The 21,398-nt window shown below is 35.2% G+C and overlaps 2 protein-coding genes across 2 annotated transcripts; both read right to left on the bottom strand.

Annotated features, from left to right (window-relative positions):
* Positions 1 to 5,516: 5,516 nt before the first annotated feature.
* Positions 5,517 to 6,455, bottom strand: LOC116521481 (olfactory receptor 14A2-like). Its single transcript, XM_032236149.1, has one exon. It carries the CDS (start codon positions 6,450 to 6,452, stop codon positions 5,517 to 5,519), a length of 936 nt encoding a protein of 311 aa, XP_032092040.1. The 5' UTR covers positions 6,453 to 6,455.
* A 5,787-nt stretch (positions 6,456 to 12,242) lies between these two features.
* On the bottom strand, positions 12,243 to 14,139 carry LOC116521482 (olfactory receptor 14J1-like). The gene is made up of 2 exons (XM_032236150.1): positions 13,234 to 14,139; positions 12,243 to 12,272 (listed from the first exon to the last, which is right to left on the bottom strand). Exons 1-2 carry the CDS (start codon positions 14,134 to 14,136, stop codon positions 12,243 to 12,245), a joined length of 933 nt encoding a protein of 310 aa, XP_032092041.1. The 5' UTR covers positions 14,137 to 14,139.
* Between the last annotated feature and the right edge of the window lie 7,259 nt (positions 14,140 to 21,398).

The following is a 21,398-nucleotide window of genomic DNA, read 5'->3' on the forward strand; positions in this document are numbered from 1 at the left end:
TTTTGGTCACAAATATCACAACCTTAAAAGAAGAAAAAACACTGTTAAGATATTTTCCATTCATTTTCATTTGGAGAAGTTTTGTATGATTTCATTTGTATGATTTCAATGAAGATCAAAATAAATGTTGATCTTTCCAGTTTGGATAAGTGTTTTTAAGCATAAATATAACATCCATATTACTTCAATTTTCTTGTATTAATTTAAAGTTCCAGGGTATGGTATCAGTTGTGACTCTTCAGTAAGGAAACATGCCTTATGATTGCAATCAAGATAATCATAGTTAGGCTAAAATTTGTTTTAGTAATTAGAATCTTTTTTTTAAAAAAATCACATTTATACATGTGAAATGAATTTACAAGACATTAAAATAACAGTGAGACAGAAAAATAAAAGAAATATTTGTACGGTTGGTTGAACAGTCAGCCAGATACCTATTGAATCCTTCCAAGGACTTGGTATGATGATAATGATGATAATTAATGAAACATTGTATCTCCTGCATGGGATTTGTATTTAAATTGCCTTCTGATCGAACATGATTAAAATGTATGCATCTCAATACATGTAAGCAGCTTTCTTTTTTCTGCCTGTCATCTCAAAAAGTAGATATATATTCTTTTGCTATAATACATAGCAAAAATAAAAGGTGGAAAAATTGAGAAAGACACAGGAATAAATGGATAAACATATTTAGAATATGAAGGATGGATAAACAGCAAAATGGAGGAGATCATTGCTTACCTTCTTCATTAATTCTCATTTTAGATTTGTTAGGTATTTATCTGTTGCTTGAAGTTCTTTTATTTCTCGCATGAAACTTTATAGAGTTTTCTGATAGCTTTACCAAGTCTTCTTTAGCTTCGCAGAAACTTGTTTAGTCCCCAGGAGTCATTCACTGCTTATGAGAAGAACCTCTAAGGTCTTCTCACTTCCCCTTGACTTTTGATTTTGTTTCCCTAATTAACTTAATAAACTAAAAAAAAAAACACTACAACCCATATAATTTAGGAAATAGTTATGCCTGTCTAAAGATTAAATTGGAGATTTTTTTGAATTGAAAGTTAAACATATCTTTATTATCTCTATATATTTTCATATACCACAGGAACTATTGTTTAATGACATGTATGTTTGGAGAAAGAAAAATGAAATCAGTCCTTTAAAGTTCTCCATATTCTGAAAGTCACTTATCTCCTTAGCAGAGTAAATTTCCAGTACAATATAATGTAAGTTGCTTGAAAATATAACTCCAAACTGTGAGGTGTCTATGCAATCTAACCATAAGCAAATAGAGATGGATCTTCTCCAGAGTGTGCTTTAATGCCCTTACATTAGATCTACTGGTATGAAGATTTCATGGGGCTCTTTATTTGCAGAGATGTTGGCCTTGTACAGATAGGGTAGTAGAAACACCCGCTCATACAGTGTCCTTTTTATGATGTCCCAAGATCTGATCTTCTCTCCCAATCATTTCCAAATTTGAGAGTCATACTGATAAACTATATGTTGATTACTTTTTAAAGGATTCTAACTCCAGATTCATGTATCAGGTGGCCAATACCTACATCAAATTATGTAACTGTGCAAAAAATATAATTAGACATGTCATTTTATTGTTGTATCATTCCCCCCCCCCCCCAGTAATAAATTGTTATATTAAATTATATGGACAGGCCTTTTTCAGTGACCCCAATACAACTATAATGATATTGGCCTTTTAAAAGATTAACAAATTAACTAAAACTTGTGAAGTTTATTTTAATTATTACATGACTAATCTTCATAGTCAGAAATTGGTAAAAAAATATATCATTCAAGTCCTAAGCAATGACTTAGGAATTATTAAGGCAAAATTTCAGGATATAAGCAATTTTTAAAAAAGGATATTTTTTTGTAAAATTAGATTGTTCAAGTCTGATAAATTCAAAATGTCCAAATATCAAGGTTTTTTTTAAGCTATCGCTTAGGATACTAATTGCAACTGGTTCAATAATTATTTTCTTTTGAATTGAATAATATTTTTGTCCAAATAATTTTGGAATTTCCAGTTTACATTTTCTTTTCCTTTTAAATATATTTTTATTGTTTTTGTATTTAAAATAGTGCAGCACAGCGAAGCCATTATGGCCATACAAACACAGTACATACACATAATCTCATCCATTTGTTGTCAATCTACTTAGTACATTATCCATCTTTCTATCCAATCATTATTTACAATTTGTTCCAGTCTTGTCACCTTGTCTTATACCAATAATAAAATCTGTTCCAAACTTCATAATATTCCAAATCTCCTTTATTTTTTAATTCTAGGGTAAGCCAATCTGCTTCCACACAGGCCAGTATTTTTCTAGTTATGTTTAACTCTGTTGGGATACTTTCTTTTTTCCAATACTGCATGTAGTATTCGCGCTGCAGTAAATACATGGATAACTAAATAAAACACATCCTTCTTATACCCTTCTGGTATTATGCCTAAGAGGAAAATTTCTGGTTTGAACAGAATTTGCTCTCCCACCATTTGTTCCAGCCATAATTGTATCATTCTTCAATATCTTTTTGCCTCGCTGTATGTCCACCACATGTGAAAAAAAAATGCCTGTTTTTTGTTTTTTTTTTGCACTTCCAACAATTTGGAGCCAAACTTTTAAACATTTTGGAGACCCGTGTTATGGGAAGATGCAGTTTACATTTTCTGAAGTACATATTTCCTTACTGTTATCAGAAACTGATAATAGCATGTGTTGCATTGGACGTAGGAAAAAGTGAAATAATGAACTGTTCAGTCATTGAAATTATTAGGAATATAATTCTAATGGTTGGGTTGGCAATATACAAATCATGTAACAATGGTGTAACTGGTTCTTTAAAGCATACTGTAAAATGTGATTGGGTGCTGTTTTTCCTCAACCGGCCATAAGAGGGAGCCAGAACAACTGTTAGCTCTCTCTGTGTGTTTGTTAGATGCTGGGCTGATCTGATCTGAGTGCCATGAGCTATTGTAAGTTTTGCAACTGTTAGCAAACTTTGGTTACCAGACTGATTATATGTTACTGGACTATATTATTTGATTATCCCTTAACTGAAAGACATTGATGATTGACTGACTTATCCGTGTATGACTTGGACTGTTTGATGGACTCTGATACCTCTATTTAAAAGCCTATTTAAACTGCAATGTCTCGGTATGCTGGTTTGTGTCTTCTCCAACACAACTCTCACAACACTTCGCTGAACATACTCGCTCTCCCAATGGGGAGCTTACCTAACAGAAATCTCTTTTAACTTTCTTGAGATATAATCAGATTAGATGAGGGTGTCAAACTCAATTTCATTGAGGTCTGCATCAGGGTTGTGTTTGATCTCAGGGGTCTAGGGTGTGGGTGGCCGTGGTGACCATGGCCAGCTCTATATCATTCATGTTGTAGGGGCACAGCCCACCCAAGCTCCATTTTCAATGGCAAGGCACTGCGGGCTGGTCCTTCACTGTTTCCAGAGGGACACTGAGAGCCTGTGGGCTGGATCTGGATTGCAGGCCTTGTGTTTGACATCCCTGCATTAGATTATAATATATGTTGTTTGGCTGACATGTATCAAGGATATTCAGTGTTAGACATTAGAAATATATGTGGGTCAGTATTAATAATTTATGCAAAAACCAGGAGAAAGAGCTTGACTTTTGAAATAATAATGTACAGACATTTGGATTCCAAGGAGAGGAAAGTGGTTTTGATACCCTTCATCATGTATGTAGCCTCTATGGGAAAAACAAACAAACTAGATCATTATACAAAATACAGAAAAACTTGTAATCTATTTGTTTTTTGTTTTCCTTGAAGAAAACCTCATGAGAGACAGGATTTCTGGTGTGGCTGTTGATTGTTTTTTAAAATTGTGGTGTTGTGTTGTCCGTTGTCTTTCTCTGTCCCCCCCCCCCTGACTTGGTTTGTGAGCCACCCAGAGTCCCTCTGGGAATAGGGCGGCATAGAAATACAATAAAATCGAAATCGAAATCTAATTCATTTCCATAAATATCTTAAATAAGCTTCCTAGTTTAAAATAATGAGTTATGAGCTGTAGGGACAGAGGGGAGGAAAGCTAAGAACATACACACAGAGTGAAAAGACAGTGCAAAGTGTATTTATAAGACTTGAAGTGTATAAATATTTTTATACATAAACATTTGTGTTTCTCTCTGCATGTGTATGTCTACTAAATATAAATATGTATGCTAATGCTTTATTTAATTTAAGGATTAGAATTTAATTAAATAACTTAATTATTACTACTGACTACTACTACTACACACACACATCAATGAGCTTATGACTGAACTGCTGCTGCTGCTGCTGCAACAACAACAACAACAACAACAACAACAACAACAACAAAAGGATAAAAATTGAATAATATGTCTGTCCAAATAATTTTGGGATTTTGAGTTTACTTTTTCTCAGATGCATATTTCCCAATCTATTACTGGAAACTAAAAATGACATTATTTGTACTGGACATAGAAAGAAGCATTATGAAATTAATGATTTATGTAGAAAGCTTGAGGTTCAGAATAATAATGTGCAGCTATTTGGGTCCAAAAAGGAAAAAAAAACTGTTTCTACACTTGCTCATGTATATAGGTCCTATTGAATACACACAGAATATACATAGAATTGAACACATATGCACAAAGCTAATAAGTGAAAAATCCTGTTTATTACTATACATAGTACAAAATATATTTGTAGGAATTTGTCTGTACAAATATTTCTATACATCTACATATGTAATGTATATAAAACCATTTATCTGGGTGTGTGCTTTGTGTATGTGTGTGTGTACGTGCGCTCATGTACATGTATGTATGTGGTAAATAAGTATAACATCAATATTGAGAATTTAATTAACATTTTAACAGTTTGTTTATAATACAAAAAAGGTTCACTGCTAATTTCTTCCTCCATATTACTTACGAATAGTCTTAGGAATGTTAACAATCTCTCCATTATTACCAGGACCTAAGACAAATGGAACTTGCTCTACCACCATCTAGAATTGAGAGTCACATGTCTTTCTACTGGCTGTTCTTTGGCTCTTTTTTCATTTCAGGGAGGAAGATCCTTAGGGATCTTCTTGCTTCTTCTCATTGGCAATTGATCTTTTGGTTTCTATATCAACCAGCCATGGCTTCCTCTGCTGTAACCTTTCTCCATTCACTTCTCATTCCAACAGCATCTCTTGTCACATTTAGAAGACTCCTGTCCTCTTTCTTTGTTTACCTGCTATAGCTTATTTTATCATTTTCTTTAGAAATGCCAGCTGCATGCCAGTTTATAGGGATTCGAATTTAAACTTTGCTTCCCATTTTCTTTAAATGTCTATCTGGACAGCTGAATAACCTCCAACCTTGACAGTTGCATATAACATTCTTTCAATATGAAGACACTTCAATCAACTCACAATATGAAACTATGAGATAGGCTTCATTTTATACTGAACTCTTCATATGTTTGCTCCTAATTCTTGCTAATTAAAATATGGGTCCTCAGACCAAAATGTCTTGAAAGAGCAATTTTGATATCCTTATTTCTAAAGCTGTATATTAATGGATTTAACATAGGTGGAACAATAGAATACATGATGGTAATTGCAAAATCAAACTGTGATGGGGTATCAGACGGAGTTCTCAGGTAAGCAAATGAAGAAGTAAATATAAATAAGGAGAAAACTGTGAGATGTGGGAAACAAGTGGAGAAGGCTTTTTTTCTTCCCTGAACAGAAGGGATTTTTGAAACAGCAGTAAAGATCTCTATGTAAGTAACAAAGATAAAAGCAAAACAACCAAATGCTAATGTAAAACTGAATATTATGCCAGCAATTTCAATTACAAATGCATCTGAGCAGGCAAGCTTAAGTAACTGAGGGATTTCACAGTAAAACTGATTAATCGCATTAGAACAGAAATGAGTAGTAAAAGTTCCAATTGTGTTTAATACAGCATTGAGAAAGCTAGCAATCCATACACTGCCAATCATTTTGATGCAAGCCTTCCTGTTCATTATCATTTCATATCTTAAAGGATTGCAAATGGCAACAAATCGATCATATGCCATGACAGTAAGAAGAGAAATATCACAATCTATGAAGAAGACAAACAAGAGGACTTGGGCGACACATCCAGAATATGAAATATATCGTGCATTAATAATGGAATTGACAATAGATTTGGGGACAATAAGTGAAACAGAACCAATGTCTTGTAGGGCTAAGTTCATCAGAAAGAAGTACATGGGGGTGTGAAGGCGGGAATCAAAAGCAATTGCAGAGATAATGAGGATGTTCCCTATTAGGGTCATTAAATACAGAATCAGAAATAAAGCTGTGTACATAACCTGTAGTTCCCTAATCGTTGAGAATTCCAGTAGAAGAAATACAGATGTGTCATTATCCATTGTTTTGTCATAAATATCAGAAACCTATAGTAGAAGAGAGTGATTGATTAAAATGTTTCTCTTGAGAACATTTGAATAGCAAATTCCATACGTTCAGGGAATATTTAACAAAACATGCTTTTCCAAAAACCTATAAACAGTCCAAAACATATGCATCTTTGTTTTACTACTTAGTTGTCTTACGCTAATTTAAAGTCTAGGGTTTTGGAGTCTATTAATTTTATCAAATAATATTCATGTCTCCTATCAGCACTTATAATTCTGAATTCAGCGACATTGGAGAAACTCATTTAAATAATAAGTAAGATAACTAAAAATGAAAAGCTATAGGAATAATTTTTTTCTCACCTGTTATATATAAATTAATAAATCACATCATCTTAATAATTTTCAACATTTCTCCATAAACAGTTTTGAAAAGACTTCAGAGAAAGAAAATGGTGTTTTTTATTTCTCTGAATCTGATTCATAGGATAATGAAACATTTATAAAAATATGTAGATTCAGATTTAATAAAATCCATATCCCACTGGAGTTCCTAATATATAAAACAGAAAATATCTCTAAAGAGAATAAATATATAATGTATGTAATCTAATAATACAGACAGACAGACAGACAGACAGACAGCCATAGAATATGAATATATGAAGAAGGAAAGGAGACAAAGGGGAAAAAGAAATCAGCTTACTTTCCTATTCTAATTTGATTTTCAGTTATTAGGTATTCATTTTGATATGTTCCTGGAAACTCTTATATGTACTTTCCACCTTTAAATATCTCTTTTAAATAATTTTCTGAATCAGGATAGTTTTATCAGGTCTTCTGTGCCTAATCAGAGTTTAACTCCCCAGGGATCCTGCACAGCTGATTAAAATAACCTCTAGGCGCAATTTTCCTTCACTTTTCATTTTTCATTGTTTTTCCTAATTAATATAATACAGTAGAATCAATATAATTCTAGAAATAGTTCTTCAAGTTATAATTAGGATTTAGCCAATTCAGTCAGGAAACTATTGTATCTTCCTGAAGGCTACGCAATTGCCTGTCATTTTATTTACTATTTAAATGACAGCACTATAGAAGCACGGAGATCTAAACAGTGGAATATATTACAACTTTTGCTGAAACACACACACACATTTACAAGGCTATTCTAGGAAACAGTGAAGATGGGTGAAGGCTCCTCTTTGGCTACAAGCTCCCCCCCCTCCAATTTGGAAATTCCTTTAGTTCTTTTTTTTCTTTTGATATTACCCAAAATCTTGAGTATTCTCCTTAGTTTCTATTCAATTGGAAATTGAAATTGCTCTATTCCAACCTGCCAACAGAAACCAATTTTCATAAGAAAATTCTATTATAGGTGGTCCACCACTTGTCACTGATTTCTTTATGCTCTTTTTGAAGTTATGATGGCCATGGAATGAAAGCTCTATGACCTTATGGATGGTTTAAAAAAACAGATCATCTTATATGTTTATCCTGACCCTCCATTCTATGACTGTGTTTGGGTGGGTCAGTTTTACTATCAATAGAGGTGGGTTGCTCCCAGAGGTGGATTCCTACCAGTTCGCACCTATTCGGTAGAACCGGTTCATCAAATCTACCGAACCGGTGAGAAGAGGTTCCACCAGTGGACCCAGAAAGCAGGCCACACCTACAGAAGAGGTTCCAAATTTTTTGAAACCCACCACTGGTTGTTCCTGGTTCAATCCGGATTGGGTGAACTAGTAGTATTGGTGGCAGGAGGCTCCTCCCACCTGCCTGGATGCATCTGTGCATGCAAAGAAGCACCGCACGCAAGAGAGAGAGCACCTAAACCAGTAATAAAAAATGGCAACCCATCACTGACTACTAGTCACAGGTTTTCATAGTCATGTGACCATGATTTCCAATATTTTTCTGCCATTGTGTAAAACATACGTCAGCTGACAAAATTGGTATTTGAAATAAAAGCAACAAAATTGTCAGTGAAATATTCATTTTTATAACTGAAATGCTGAGAAAAAATAGCAATTGTAATATGTGCCACCTCATTAAATCTCCTTTTAATTCATTCAATGTTTTAACATTAATTATTCTGAAACAACATACAATTTTTATTAGTCACTTTAATTCTCTTTTCCTTTCAATTTTAAAACCAGTCTTTATCATCAACAGCTCTGGAACTTATGCACTCATATTTGTGACCAACAACTTAGTCTTCTATTTATTAATCTTAGAAACAGTCATTCTTCCAAATTCCATCACTTTTTATTAAATGATTCATAAAATTTATAGGATAGCAATAGCACTTAGACTTACAGTATATACCACTTTATAGCCCTCAGTAAATGGTTTACAGAGCCAGCATATTGCCCCTAACAATTTGGGTTCTCATTTTACCCACTTCGGAAGGATGGAAGGCTGAGTCAACCTTGAGCCTAGTGAGATTTAAACTGCCAAATTGCAGGCAGCCGGAAGTCAGCAGAAGTAGCCTGTAGTACTGCACTCTAACTACTGAGCCACCGCACCTCTAAAACCAAAATTACTAAAACCAAATTCTCAGTATCAAAAACACTTTATAGCTCTCTTTTTTAATCAGTCAGTTAAGGAACCCCTTAATTTTGTCAACTTGTTTATTATCTCTATCTAATATTTCCAAAATTAAACTACAAAGCAAAGATGATTAATGGAAAACTATATTGCACAATATTAAGATATATTAACATTAATGATGATATTAGCTTTATTTAATATACAAGTATAAATATAATATTTATTGTCATTGTACTTAAATACAACAAAATTGGTTTTAACCTCACTGGTGCAAAATTATAGCAGAAACAAAAAAAGAAAGAAAAAGTAGCGTGTACACATGGAGCGATTGTGGTTGTATTTAAAAGTCTGACAGCCCAAGGATAGAAACTATCTTTAAACCTATTTGTTCGGCTGGCTATACTTTGATGTCTTCTGCCCGATGCTAGAAGTGCAAAGAGACACTGACCAGGATGTGAATAATCTCTGAGCATCTTCCTTACTCTGCTAAAGCAGCGAGATCTGGCAATGTCATCCAGTGGTTTCAGAGGGCAACCAATGGTTTCTTGTGCCGAATTGATCACTCTCTCTAGTGCCTTCCTGTCCACAGCTGAACCAGCATACCATACTGTAATGCAATTACATATATTGTAAATGAATAAAATCCCTTCTAAAGAAAAATCAGCCCACACACTTGAAGGCCTTTTATATGGCTTTAAAAATATGACTATGCCACCAAGAACACAAGCTGTTGTTGTATTCGGGTCTTTTCCCATGTAAGATTGAGATTGTCTTGGCAACATTTCAGCGAGGTCCCATTCACCATACCATCTTCAGGCTGGTGTTTTCAGCTTCATGCTTGTGCAATTAAGGCATGATAGGAGCTGTCGTCTTTCTATAAATCTTGGTGGAAGTGTGTGGAGTGTTGGCTTTGTTGCTGTAAGTGGGTTGATTGGCTGTGTAGTTGCATCCTGATTGGTAGATGGAGTTGATGTTTGTAAATTGGTTGGCTGTTTCATATCATCCTGTGTGTCTGTTGTTCTTTTGTGTTGTAATGACCCGGGTGGTGGGGTTCGAGGGACTTCCTGGGGGCGTGGCCTGTTGCCGAGGAGGGCTCCACCGAGCTCCTCAGAGATCTGGTCTGTATATCTAAATAAGATCATAGATAGCACCCCTTTTTGGCTAAAAAAGGGGCAGGGAGTAGCTCTGTAGGCGAGGGTCTATTCGTAAGCCACAACCTCTTTCTTTTTTTTTTGGCTGTGGACAGAGATTAGATCCAGCTGGAGCAGAGCTTTTATCTCCAGCCAGTTCTTCTCGTGGGGTTCGTTTGTTGACTAGGGCTGGTTTCCAGATGTCTGGTAGGTGAGATGTATCATCACATTTATTCATATTATGGGGGTGTTTCTCTATTTTGATGGCTTCCATAATTATTCTCTTGTTGAAGTGTTCTGTTTTGGAGATTAATTTGGTTCCTTCAAAATCAATTTTATGTTTTTTGTTGAATTGAATTGAATTTATTGCATTTACATGCCGCCCTTTTCCCCGAAGGGGACTCAGGGTGGCTCACAATCCAAGTCAGGGAAGGGGGTACAGATAAGGGATAAAAAAGACGAACAGAACAATACACAATTTGTGCTTATGTGTTTAAAATAATAAAATAAAAAAAATAAAAAATAAACAAAATCAATTTTATGTCCTGTAGCTTTAAGATGCTGGAAAAGGAAGGAAGTTTTTTTTTCTTTTTTTTTCTGGCTTCGTTCTAGTGTTCTGCGATGCATGCATTTATTCTCCTATTAGTTTGTCCAATGCATGTGGCAGGGCAGAGGTACTAGCTGTGTGCCAATTAGTCTTTTGTGCTGTAATGACCTGGTTAATGGGCTGTGTGATGACATCCTGAGCTCTAGCATAGTGATATCCTGACTCCTGTGCTGCAACATCCTGGGAAGCTGGCTGTGTTGTATCATCCTGAGTCTTTGCATTGTAACGTCCTGAGTTCTGTGATGAAATGTCCTGAGCAGATGGCTGTGATGTAACATCCCGGGCTTTGGTTTGGCTCTGAGTTTGCGGTCTGGCCATGTGTTCATGGCATGTGTCAGTTTGCTTTGTGTGACATACTTTGCATTGAACATGGGAAGAAAAATCTTTAATTCCATTAAGTTCCATTCAAGTCTCTTTTAAAATTTTTGCAATAAAATCAGGTTCAGAGGTGGTGTTCAGCCAATTTGCACCAGTTTGTGTGAACCAGTAGTGCAGATTTACTGTTGGTCACCAAACTGGTAGTGACTGCTGGCGGGCCACGCCCCTGAACTGGTCACCTGGTTATTAACCATGCCCACCAGCTTGATGCTCTCTCATCCCATCAACCGACTAAATGCTCACTCGCTTCGTTCACCTGTTCGATGTTCATTTGCCCTGCCTGCCATTCCCCAGCTCCAGCCTTGACCTGGATCTGGAGCCAGCCACCACAGCTGGGAAGTGGCTAACAGAGAAGCCTCCCAGGTTCCGCCTCTTTGAGAGCCGCTTTGTGGCTGTGGTGGCTGGCTGCAGGCCACTGAAAATATATGGAGGTCACTGAAAAACCTGCTGCCATTGCTGCCCTGTTCTCTGCACATGCACATCCCATTGCCTGCTGCATTTCTCCACTCAGACTTGCAAAGCAATGGGATGTTCATGTGTGAAGAACAGAGTGGCAATGGCAGTGGCTTTTTTGGTGACCTCAGGTATTTTTCAGTGGCCTGCAGCCAGCCACCACAGCCACAAAGTGGCTCTCAAAGAAGCGATGTCTGGGAGGATTCTTTGCCAGCCATTTCCCAGCAACAGCAGCTGGCTGGGGGTCATCATTTGTCTTCCAGAGTCTGGAGAAGCCACCAGGGGAGTAAGGTAAGCAGCCCAAACAAGGAAGCAGTGGTATGGGAGGAAGCAGGGATATGGCAGGGGCTACCTAACAGGGGAAATGGGGTGATGCCTGCAACTGACAAAGGGGAAGCAGGGCAGCATGCTGGTAGCCAGGTTGAAATTCAAAAAAAATCCTACCTTTTTTGTGGCCATGGCTTGGTGGTGGGGTCATGTGACTGAGTGGGCATGGTTATGAGTGATGTCAAGTTGCCCATGCCCACTCAGTCACATGACCTCCTACCTTGCCATACCCACAGAAAAAGGTAGGAAAATTTTTGAAACCCACCACTGATCAGATTAGATTATAATATTACTTTGACAGATATTTATCAAGGATAAATGCTATTAGATTTTAAAAATAAATATGGCTCAGTGTCATTAATTTATATATATAGAAGAACATAAAGAATTTGAATTTCAGAATAATAAAGTATAGCCATTCAGATCCAAGGGGGGAAAAGTGATTTATGATATAATTAATCATGTGTGTAGCTTCTGTTGAAAAAACAAATTCCCAAAAATTACTAAAATGAATTCACTAAATTGGAACAATATGAATTATCAGATTGTAGAAATGGATAGGAACATAGCCAAACATATACATACAAAGCCAGCAAGTGAAGTCATTGTTATTTATTACTATATAAACTTAGTACAAGTTTATTCATGAGACTTTACATATGCAAATGATTCTATACATCAATCAACATCTCTCTCTCTCTCGCTCTCTCTCTCTCTCTCTGTCTCTCTCTCTCTCTCTCTCTCTCTCTCTCTCTCTATCTCTCTCTCTCTCTCTCTTCATGTATGCGTTTGTCTGTGAGTATAGTAACCAAACATAAATATTTATACCAATATCAAACAGTATGAAACTTAGAATTTAATTAAATCACTTAAAATCACTTTGTTTGTAATAATAAAAAGTTTCATTGCTTGTTTCTTCCTCCATATTTACAGATTTAAATCTGTTAATCAACAGATCTTTCGACAGATTTAGTAATGCACATAGCTTCTCTTCTTAATACTCACTGGACCACTTATCCAGCACCAGAGCCATGTAAAACTAGTTGTACCATCATCTACAATGCAAGACTATATATTATTCTTCTAGCTGTTTTCTGCAGACTCTTCTTTTGCTTCAGTGATCTTAGGGACCTTCATCTTTCTTGTCATGTCCATGGATCCTTTGGATTCTGGAACTCCAGCCATGGCTTCCAGTGCCTTGGCAGTTGCATGTAACATTCTTTCAGTTTCAAGAGAATTCAATCTCTCCCTCCCCTCCCATGATAAACTATGAAATAGGATTCACATTATGCCTAATTCTTTATATATCTGCTCCTAATTCTTGCTAATTAAAATGAAAATCCTCAGGTAAAAAAAGCTTTGAAAGAGCAATTTTGATGTCTTTGTTTCTCAAGCTGTATATTAATGGATTTAACATGGGTGGAATAATAGAATACATGATGGTAACTGCAAAATCAAAGTGTGATGGGGTATCAGATGGAGTCTTCAGGTAAGCAAATGAAGAAGTAAATAAAAATAAGGAGAAAACTGTGAGGTGTGGGAAGCAAGTGGAGAATGCCTTTTTCCTTCCCCGAACAGAAGGGATTTTTGAAACAGCAATAAATATTTGAATGTAAGAAATAATGAGGAAGGCAAAACAACCAAACGCCAAGGTAAAACTAAATATTACAACTCCAGTTTCAATTAAATAAAAATCTGAACAGGCAAGCTTAAGTAACTGTGGGATATCACAGAAAAACTGATTGATCACGTTGGAACAAAAATGTGTAGTAAAAGTTACAATTGTATTTAAGACAGAATTGAGGAAACTGGCAATCCACACACTGCCAATCATTTTGGTGCAAGCCTTCCTGTTCATTATCATCTCATATCGTAAAGGATTGCAAATGGCAACAAATCGATCATAGGCCATGACAGTAAGAAGAGAAATATCACAATTTACAAAGAAGACAAAGAAGAAGACTTGAGCAACACATCCAGGATAAGAAATATGCCGTGCATTAATAATGGAATTGATAACAGATTTGGGGACAATGAGTGAAACAGAACCAATGTCTTGTAGGGCTAAGTTCATCAGAAAGAAGTACATGGGGGTGTGAAGGCGGGAGTCAAAGGCAATTGCAGAGATAATGAGGATGTTCCCTATTAGGGTCATTAAATACAGAATCAGAAATATAGCCGTGTACATAACCTGTAGTTCTCTAATCGTTGAGAATTCCAGTAGAAGAAATATAGATGTGTCATTATCCATTGTTTTGTCACAAATATCAGAAACCTAGAGAATGATAATTGGTTAAAGACATTTAAATAGCAAATTCTATGTCTTTATGTGAAGATTAAACTAAAATTAGTATTTCCAAATACTAATAAGCAGTTCCAAATGTAAGTATTGTTTTCTTAATTTATATGAAGTGTTGAGTCAAATACTTTTATCTAACAGTAATCATGTCTCATGTCAGCATTTATAGTTCTGAATTCAAAGAGAGTGGAGGACCTCATTTGTAATTCTCTTAAGTAAGAATTACTTAGCAAGTAATCCATAGCTGTAGAATGGAAATGAAGGCAATGTTTCAGAGAAGAAACTAAATCTAACAATTTTGAATCTTTAGCTAATGATAATTTGCTTTGGAATCTTGATTGTTTACTACCTGAATGAGGGTCTTTCTTCCACCATCTCCTTCTCAACATCCACCTTGCAACAAGATATAATGTGTTCCCCTTCAGTTCCATTTGAATTATATATTGAAAAGAATTGGTGCTACAATCTATAATTTTCTTCAAAAAAACAAAAGAACAAGAATTGATGAAAGAGAAATTTTCAAATGTATCCTAAATGGAAGATTTATATTTGAAGAGACATGACTTGAATGTTTATAAATTCCATCATATTCAGAATTTAATGTTTGTGTGTGTAGGAACAAATTATTTTCCCCAGATTGTGGGAAACTGCATGAAATTAATTAATCACATCAACTTAATCATTAATAATCAAACAGATTTATAAAAATCTGTAAAACTCAGGTTTAACATAATCCATATCCCATTGGAGTTCCTACTGCACAGAACAGAAAGTTGCTTTAAAGAAAAAAAGATGAAAATTTATTTATATGAATTTGACTTTTCTACAATTTGAATACCATAATTCATCTTGTAATTGAAAGAGATGTACGAATATATTAAAATCTGAATAGGTTCTGATGCCAGCAGCCTCTAAATTGGAAGAGAAGTGGAAATATTTGAATTGAGAGTATGAAAGAGGAAGCCTTCACAATCCCCAAATGTGAAAATCTCTCATCCCACCCCAACAGTTTTTTCTGGTTGTCACATCAAAAATTTAAATATGTAGTTTTTTTTTAGCAGGAAGAAGAGAAAAAATGTGGGGAATGTATAAATAAAATGCTGAATGAATAGATTTATAGAAAGCAGTACTGTAGAATATTAATATATGAAGAAGAAAAGGTGATAAAATGGAAAATAAATCAGCTTACTTTCCTAATCGGATTTTCACTTATTAGGTACTCATTTTCCTGTTCCTGGAAGATTCCTTCTTTGAACTGATCATTGTATATCTACTTTGCACCTATAAATATGGGTTATAATTAGTTTTCTTCATTAGTATAGTTTAATCACGTCTTCTGTTTGTAATCATTGTTTAATTCCTGGGGGGTCCTGAACAGCTGATTAGAACAACCTCTAAGGTCATTTTTCCCTTCTTCACATTTGTTTTTGCTTTGCTTTTCCTAATTAACATTATAAGCTCTAGAACAATGTAATTCAGAAGTTTGTTATTCAAGTAAATAAACCTAGCATTTAGCCAATAGTTCGGGAGACTACTGTATCTTTTTCTATTTTCTTTCTAGGGAACATATTTCCTGAAGCACTATTAGATGCTTATTAGGACATAGATCTACAGCCAAGATGGTATTCAGTCAGTCCTGACAGGTTCTGGAGAACCAGTAGCAGAAATTTTGAGAGTGGAGAGGGAATGAGGATTTTGCAGTATCCTTCTGCTGCAATGCCCACAAAGCTACACACACAGAACCGGTAGCAAAAATATTTGAATCTTACCACTACAGATATATTGAAGATGGAATCAGGCATATTTGAATAGCTCAATTATCAAAAACTATTTCTATCCTCTTCTATCGGAATCAAACTGGACTTAAATGTATCTATATTGACTTACATATACCAAAGAAAATCACTGTTAGACATAAAGTCACACTTTTAAAGTCCCACTATATAGAAATATTTGAGGAAAGACAGTTGGAATAGACTGTACCGTAATGCTGAACCTATGGCACCTGAACTTCCAGTTAGGTCGTTTTTCACCATCCCCATGCTCCGGAGGCTTTCTTAAAGTCTGGGGAGGGCAAAAAATGGCCCAACAGGAAAACTTCTGTTTGACCTGTTGGGCTTGTTTTTTGCCCTCCCCAAGTTATGGAGGCTTTCCTGAAGCCTGAGGAGGGCAAAAAGTGCCCCAATGGGCAAACCAGAAGTTTCTTCCCAAACTTCTAGTTGGGCTGTTGGGCCATTGGCCCATTTTTCACCCTCCCAGGCTTCATGAAAGCACCTGGAGCCTGGAGAGGGTGAAAACTCCCCCCAGGAGAGGGCACAGTGGGAGATTGTGCACACATGCACTGGTGGGTGAGCACATATATGCGTGCAAATAGCGCATGTACACACAATTTTGACATTTAGAAAAAGGTCAACACAATGGAATTGACAGAAAACCTCAAGAAAAGCTAGTTCTCAGATAGCCCTTTGAGGCCCTCTGCAATGATGGACTTTAAAAGTGAACCCTGAATCACACATTAATAAGAGGTAGTTGTGCGGCTTACACAACAGCACTTTAATATTGACAGTATTGATCAGAACTGCATATAGTACTGCATTCTAGACCAGCTATAATTTCCAGATGGTCTTCAAGATAAGCTCCATATAGAACACATTGCAAAGTCAATGTTGAAAGAAATCACCAAGCCACAATTGAGAGAGAGCAAGTCCTACAGGTCCAGGAATACAAACAATTTATTCTACAAAGAAAAATATATATGTACAAATATGAATTTATGAAAATCCCTCTCTAGTCACAACTGTCTCCCAAGTCCAGGAGGATCACCACATTTTGTATCTTATCTGTTGTATCTTATTGATAGATAAAGATATCACATCTTTACATCCAAAGCCGAAGCCATTCATTTTGCCAAGGTTGAGCTGAATGTGTTTCCTTACTATACATAATCTCAAGCCTCTAAACATTGGGACACCACCAAAACAGCATCCCTACCTGGTCAGGAGTTTAAATGTATAACTAGGAATCATCAGTATACCTCAGCACAAGATGAACAAACAACCCAAGTCAATGAATTTATGTAGATATTAAAAAGGTGTGATGAAAGATCTGAGCCCTGATGTAAACCAGATTTTAGGGCCCTAAGTTTACATCACTTTCCCCAAAAAATATTGGCCATGGAAGAAAGACAATAGCAAAAAGGTGACCTCACTGCCCATAAAAAATTGTCCAGAACCAAACATATTACAGTGAATTGTAGCAAAAGCCACCAATGGGTGCAAGACACACAGTATTATCTCATAATACAAAAAAGCATTACGGTAAATTCCTTAACCCAGCCACATGATACCTCCCAGAAGGCTCTGACCAATCAAGAGAAGTATGGTTCCAGGACAAACTTTGTTTTGTTATAACCTAGCCTTATCTTGTAAAACAAAAGTCTCCTCAAGCACTGAGAGGAAAAATAATAATAGGTTTTCCAGGTTCCTGTGTTTTTCTGGTTGTATTAAGTCTGGGTCAATTCTGGTTAGTTAAGATTAAAGGAATCTTTGAAAAGTTTGATTATAAAAAGATTGCTTCAGATTGAAGAGAGATGTTCATATCAACAATGGCTCAGGCTCCCCTACAGAACAAAATCATGGTCCTAGATTAAATCAGTAGGCACTTCTTCAAGGTCTTGTGAATGCTGAAAATAGAAGGTTCATAGTACATCTTTGTTTCATAAGGAAAGTGGCATATATAGATAGACAGTCCTGTAGAAATGTTATGGGGGCATTAAATAAATCCCTTTAGTCAAAGCTATGAATTAGCAAATACTAATGATAAATTAACCCCTAAATTACCCCCTTGGTAATTAGAATTAATATTAAAATTATAAGTGATTGAGTTCAAAGAGAAGACTAGCAGAGTAGAAGTAACTACTACAACCTAATTCAAAGCAAAGGTAGAGAAGGAAGAGATCCAAGAGGGAAAATGAGATTTTCACCAGCCATTAAGGTTTAATAGAAGAAATAGAGCATAAAAAAGAAAATGTTGTGAAGAATATGGTTAAAACATAAGGAAAAATCAAAAGGAAAAGTATTCTCAAGTCAGAGGTTAATATTAGGGAAATCCAGAATATACAGTAGATTTTCCTTTACAACCATACTTTGCCTACAATTATTCGGGGGGGGGGATCCTATTTTTTTTGTATGCACAATATGACATAAACATTTGAAAACTAAAACTCGACAAACATGCAAAAGTGCAGACATAGGATTTTACATATTTATTGTTACATTTTTATTTAAGAATAAAAAGTTAACATCCATTCTTTTGTTTTCTAGTACTAAAACAAGCATTTAAATTAATAGGACTATGAAACTAGATAGTAGAATTCACATTAAACCTCTCTTTCACATGGTTTGCAATTACATTGTTCATTTTCTAATTCCCAGAGAGAAAATTTTTGAAAGAGCAATTTTAATGTCCTTGTTTCTCATGCTGTAGATTAATGGGTTCAATATGGGTGGAATAATGGAATAGGTTATTATAAGTGTGATGGTTTGTCAGGTCGTGGGATCAGGTAAGCAAATGAAGATGCAACCAAAAATATGGAGAAAACTGTGATGTGAGGAAAACAAGTAGAGAAGGCCTTTTTCCTTCCCTGAACAGAAGGGATTCTTGAAACAATAGAGAAGATCTATCCATAAGTAACAGTGATGAAGATAAAAGCAACCAAATACTAATATCATAATAAATATTATATATCCAATTTCAATTACATATATACTTGAGCAGGCTAATTTAAGCAACTGTGGGATTTCACAATAGAACTGATTAATTGCATTAGAGCAGAAATGATTAGTGAAAGTGCCAATAGTGTTCCATACAGCATTTATGAGGCTCACAAGCCACACACTTCAAACAATTTTAGTACAGACTTTTCTGTTCATTATCATTTCATATTGCGAAGGATGGCAAATGGCAACAAACTGATCATATGCCATGACAGTAAGGCGGCCCACATCAGAGCCCAGGAAGAAGAGAAGCAGGAGGACTTGAACAACACATCCTGAATAGGAAATACATCTTTTATTCACTACTAAATTAAAAACAGCTTTGGGAATGATGACTGAAACCGAGCCAATATCTTGCAGAGCTAAGTTCATCAGGACAAGGTACTTGGAAGTATAAAGGTGGGAGTCCAAAGCAATTGCAGAGATGATCAAAAGGTTTCCTGTTTTTGTTATTAAATACAATAGCAGGAAGAACATTGAATACATAATCTTAATTTCCCATATCTTTGAGAATCCAAGAGAAGAAACACAGTTGTGTAATTTTCCATTTCTGGCCGCATTTCTGAGAGTCCTGGAAGTAAAGTGGAAGCTATGAAAATATTTCCAATTCATTTCAAAATACCCTTCAAAGCTATTCACAATTTCAATAAATCCCCAATAACGTTACACCTTTATAACATATTCTGGAAAAAAATCAATTAATAAGATATCTAAGCATTCCCCCCCCCCTTTTTCCCCTCCAACTCACTATTTAAAGCTTGTAGCCAATTTGCTTTTACCAATACAACACATGTATATATCATTAATCATTATCCATTAACATTTCCTTATTATTGTTGTAGTTAGCTAAAAAATATTTACTATTTATATCACATCTCCTCTCATCAGACCCCCCCCAAAAAAATTACACCTTTATAACAAGATCTAAACAAAGATTTATTAATACAATTTATAGGTCTTTTTCCCAAGTCCCAATTTACAATTTATATCCAAGTTACTTTTACTAGTTAAGGTTATCATTTCATTATTGTTATCATAATTAAATATATGTTAATGAATAAACATTTATTAACAATCTAAAACAATCTACAAATACTAAAATTCCTACTTATTAATCACCAAAAAATAACTAACTTTTTGTTAATTTAACTAACTTTCATTATCAACCTGTGTCTTTCCAGTGGCAAAACAGTCTTATCTCTCTTGCAAGTTGTGTCAATTCTCTTTTTAACTCCTTTATAACGTTTTTATAAACTTCTCTCTGCACTTTATTGCTTGAAAGATCTCTCAGGTAATCTCATTGCCCTTGAATTGTTATTGAAATTAGCTTGTCTTTGGTTGTCAGACTTATTTCTGAAAAAGTTTCTCTTCTTAACTCCATCATTATCACCCTTTTTATCTCCTGTATCTTGAAATCTGGGATAAAGCTCCAAATTGTCAAATTCACTTTTCCATCTTCCCTTCTTTCCACTTTCACCCATGTTTGCTCTATTAATAAGTTCATCTATTGTCTTATCTTTATCTTCTATATTTTCATTCTCTTCTTTAATTTTTGGGGCTCCAACCCCATCATCTTTTGCTGTGTGAAACAATAATCTATCCAACTTCTTCTCAAATTTCCCAAATCCTTCCAATATATTTTGAATTCCAGCCAAGATATTTTGAAACTTTAAGGTTTCCTCCTCTGTGTGTGTGTGTGTGTGTGTGTGTGTGTGTGCTGCATTTGTGCTGATAAATAAATAAAGGGAGACTAGTATAGATCTATTTCAAGCTATTTAGCTCTCATCAGCTCGCCGTACCCTTACTGGGATTTGAACCTGTGCTGTATTAAATATTAGGCTGTTGTATTAGCCACTAAGCCACAGGTTCTCCATATATATATATATATATATATATATATATATATATATATATATATATATATATATATATATATATATATATATATATATATATATATATATATATATAGGCTCTTTATCAGATTTTGTAAGCAAGTTGCAAACCCTTCAGTTACAAAGTCAGTGAGATCAAAGAAGAAAGAACAAATGATACATTGTTTAAAAAAAACTCCAGACTGACTTCCGAGTGGCAGATTCCACTTTCTCATACTTGTCTCAAGCTTATGGAAAACAAAGATCTTTAATTGTATTTAATGAAATTTAATAACAAATGGTAGGAAGAATTGTTAAAATAAAAAAGAAAGTTTTAGTTCAAGCCAAAAAATGAGGTGACAAGTTTAGAGGAAAAAAAATCAATCCGTTCACTTTAAGAGGAGAAACAGGAAACAGCAGTCTCGTGCAGTCAAGACCGCATGTTGTATTGTCATGACGTTGGCTCCTCCCTCTATTATTCCTCCTTTAGAACATGCCATTATGTGTGAGGTTTCAACCATTGCTACTATATTTAAATGGTTTTCTGAATGAAAATACTAATTGG

The sequence above is a fragment of the Thamnophis elegans genome, chromosome Z (assembly GCF_009769535.1).
Source record: "Thamnophis elegans isolate rThaEle1 chromosome Z, rThaEle1.pri, whole genome shotgun sequence".
Taxonomy (NCBI): Eukaryota; Metazoa; Chordata; class Lepidosauria; order Squamata; family Colubridae; genus Thamnophis; species Thamnophis elegans.

Bases quoted from the DNA above. Each gene is read 5' to 3' on its own strand.
- LOC116521481 (XM_032236149.1), bottom strand. From the start codon at position 6,452: ATGGATAATGACACATCTGTATTTCTTCTACTGGAATTCTCAACGATT.
- LOC116521482 (XM_032236150.1), bottom strand. From the start codon at position 14,136: ATGGATAATGACACATCTATATTTCTTCTACTGGAATTCTCAACGATT. The intron at 12,273-13,233 runs CCTGAGGATTTT...TGAAATTCAAAT, and splicing joins CTCTTTCAAAGCTTTTTTTA to TCTTTATGTTCTTCTATATA.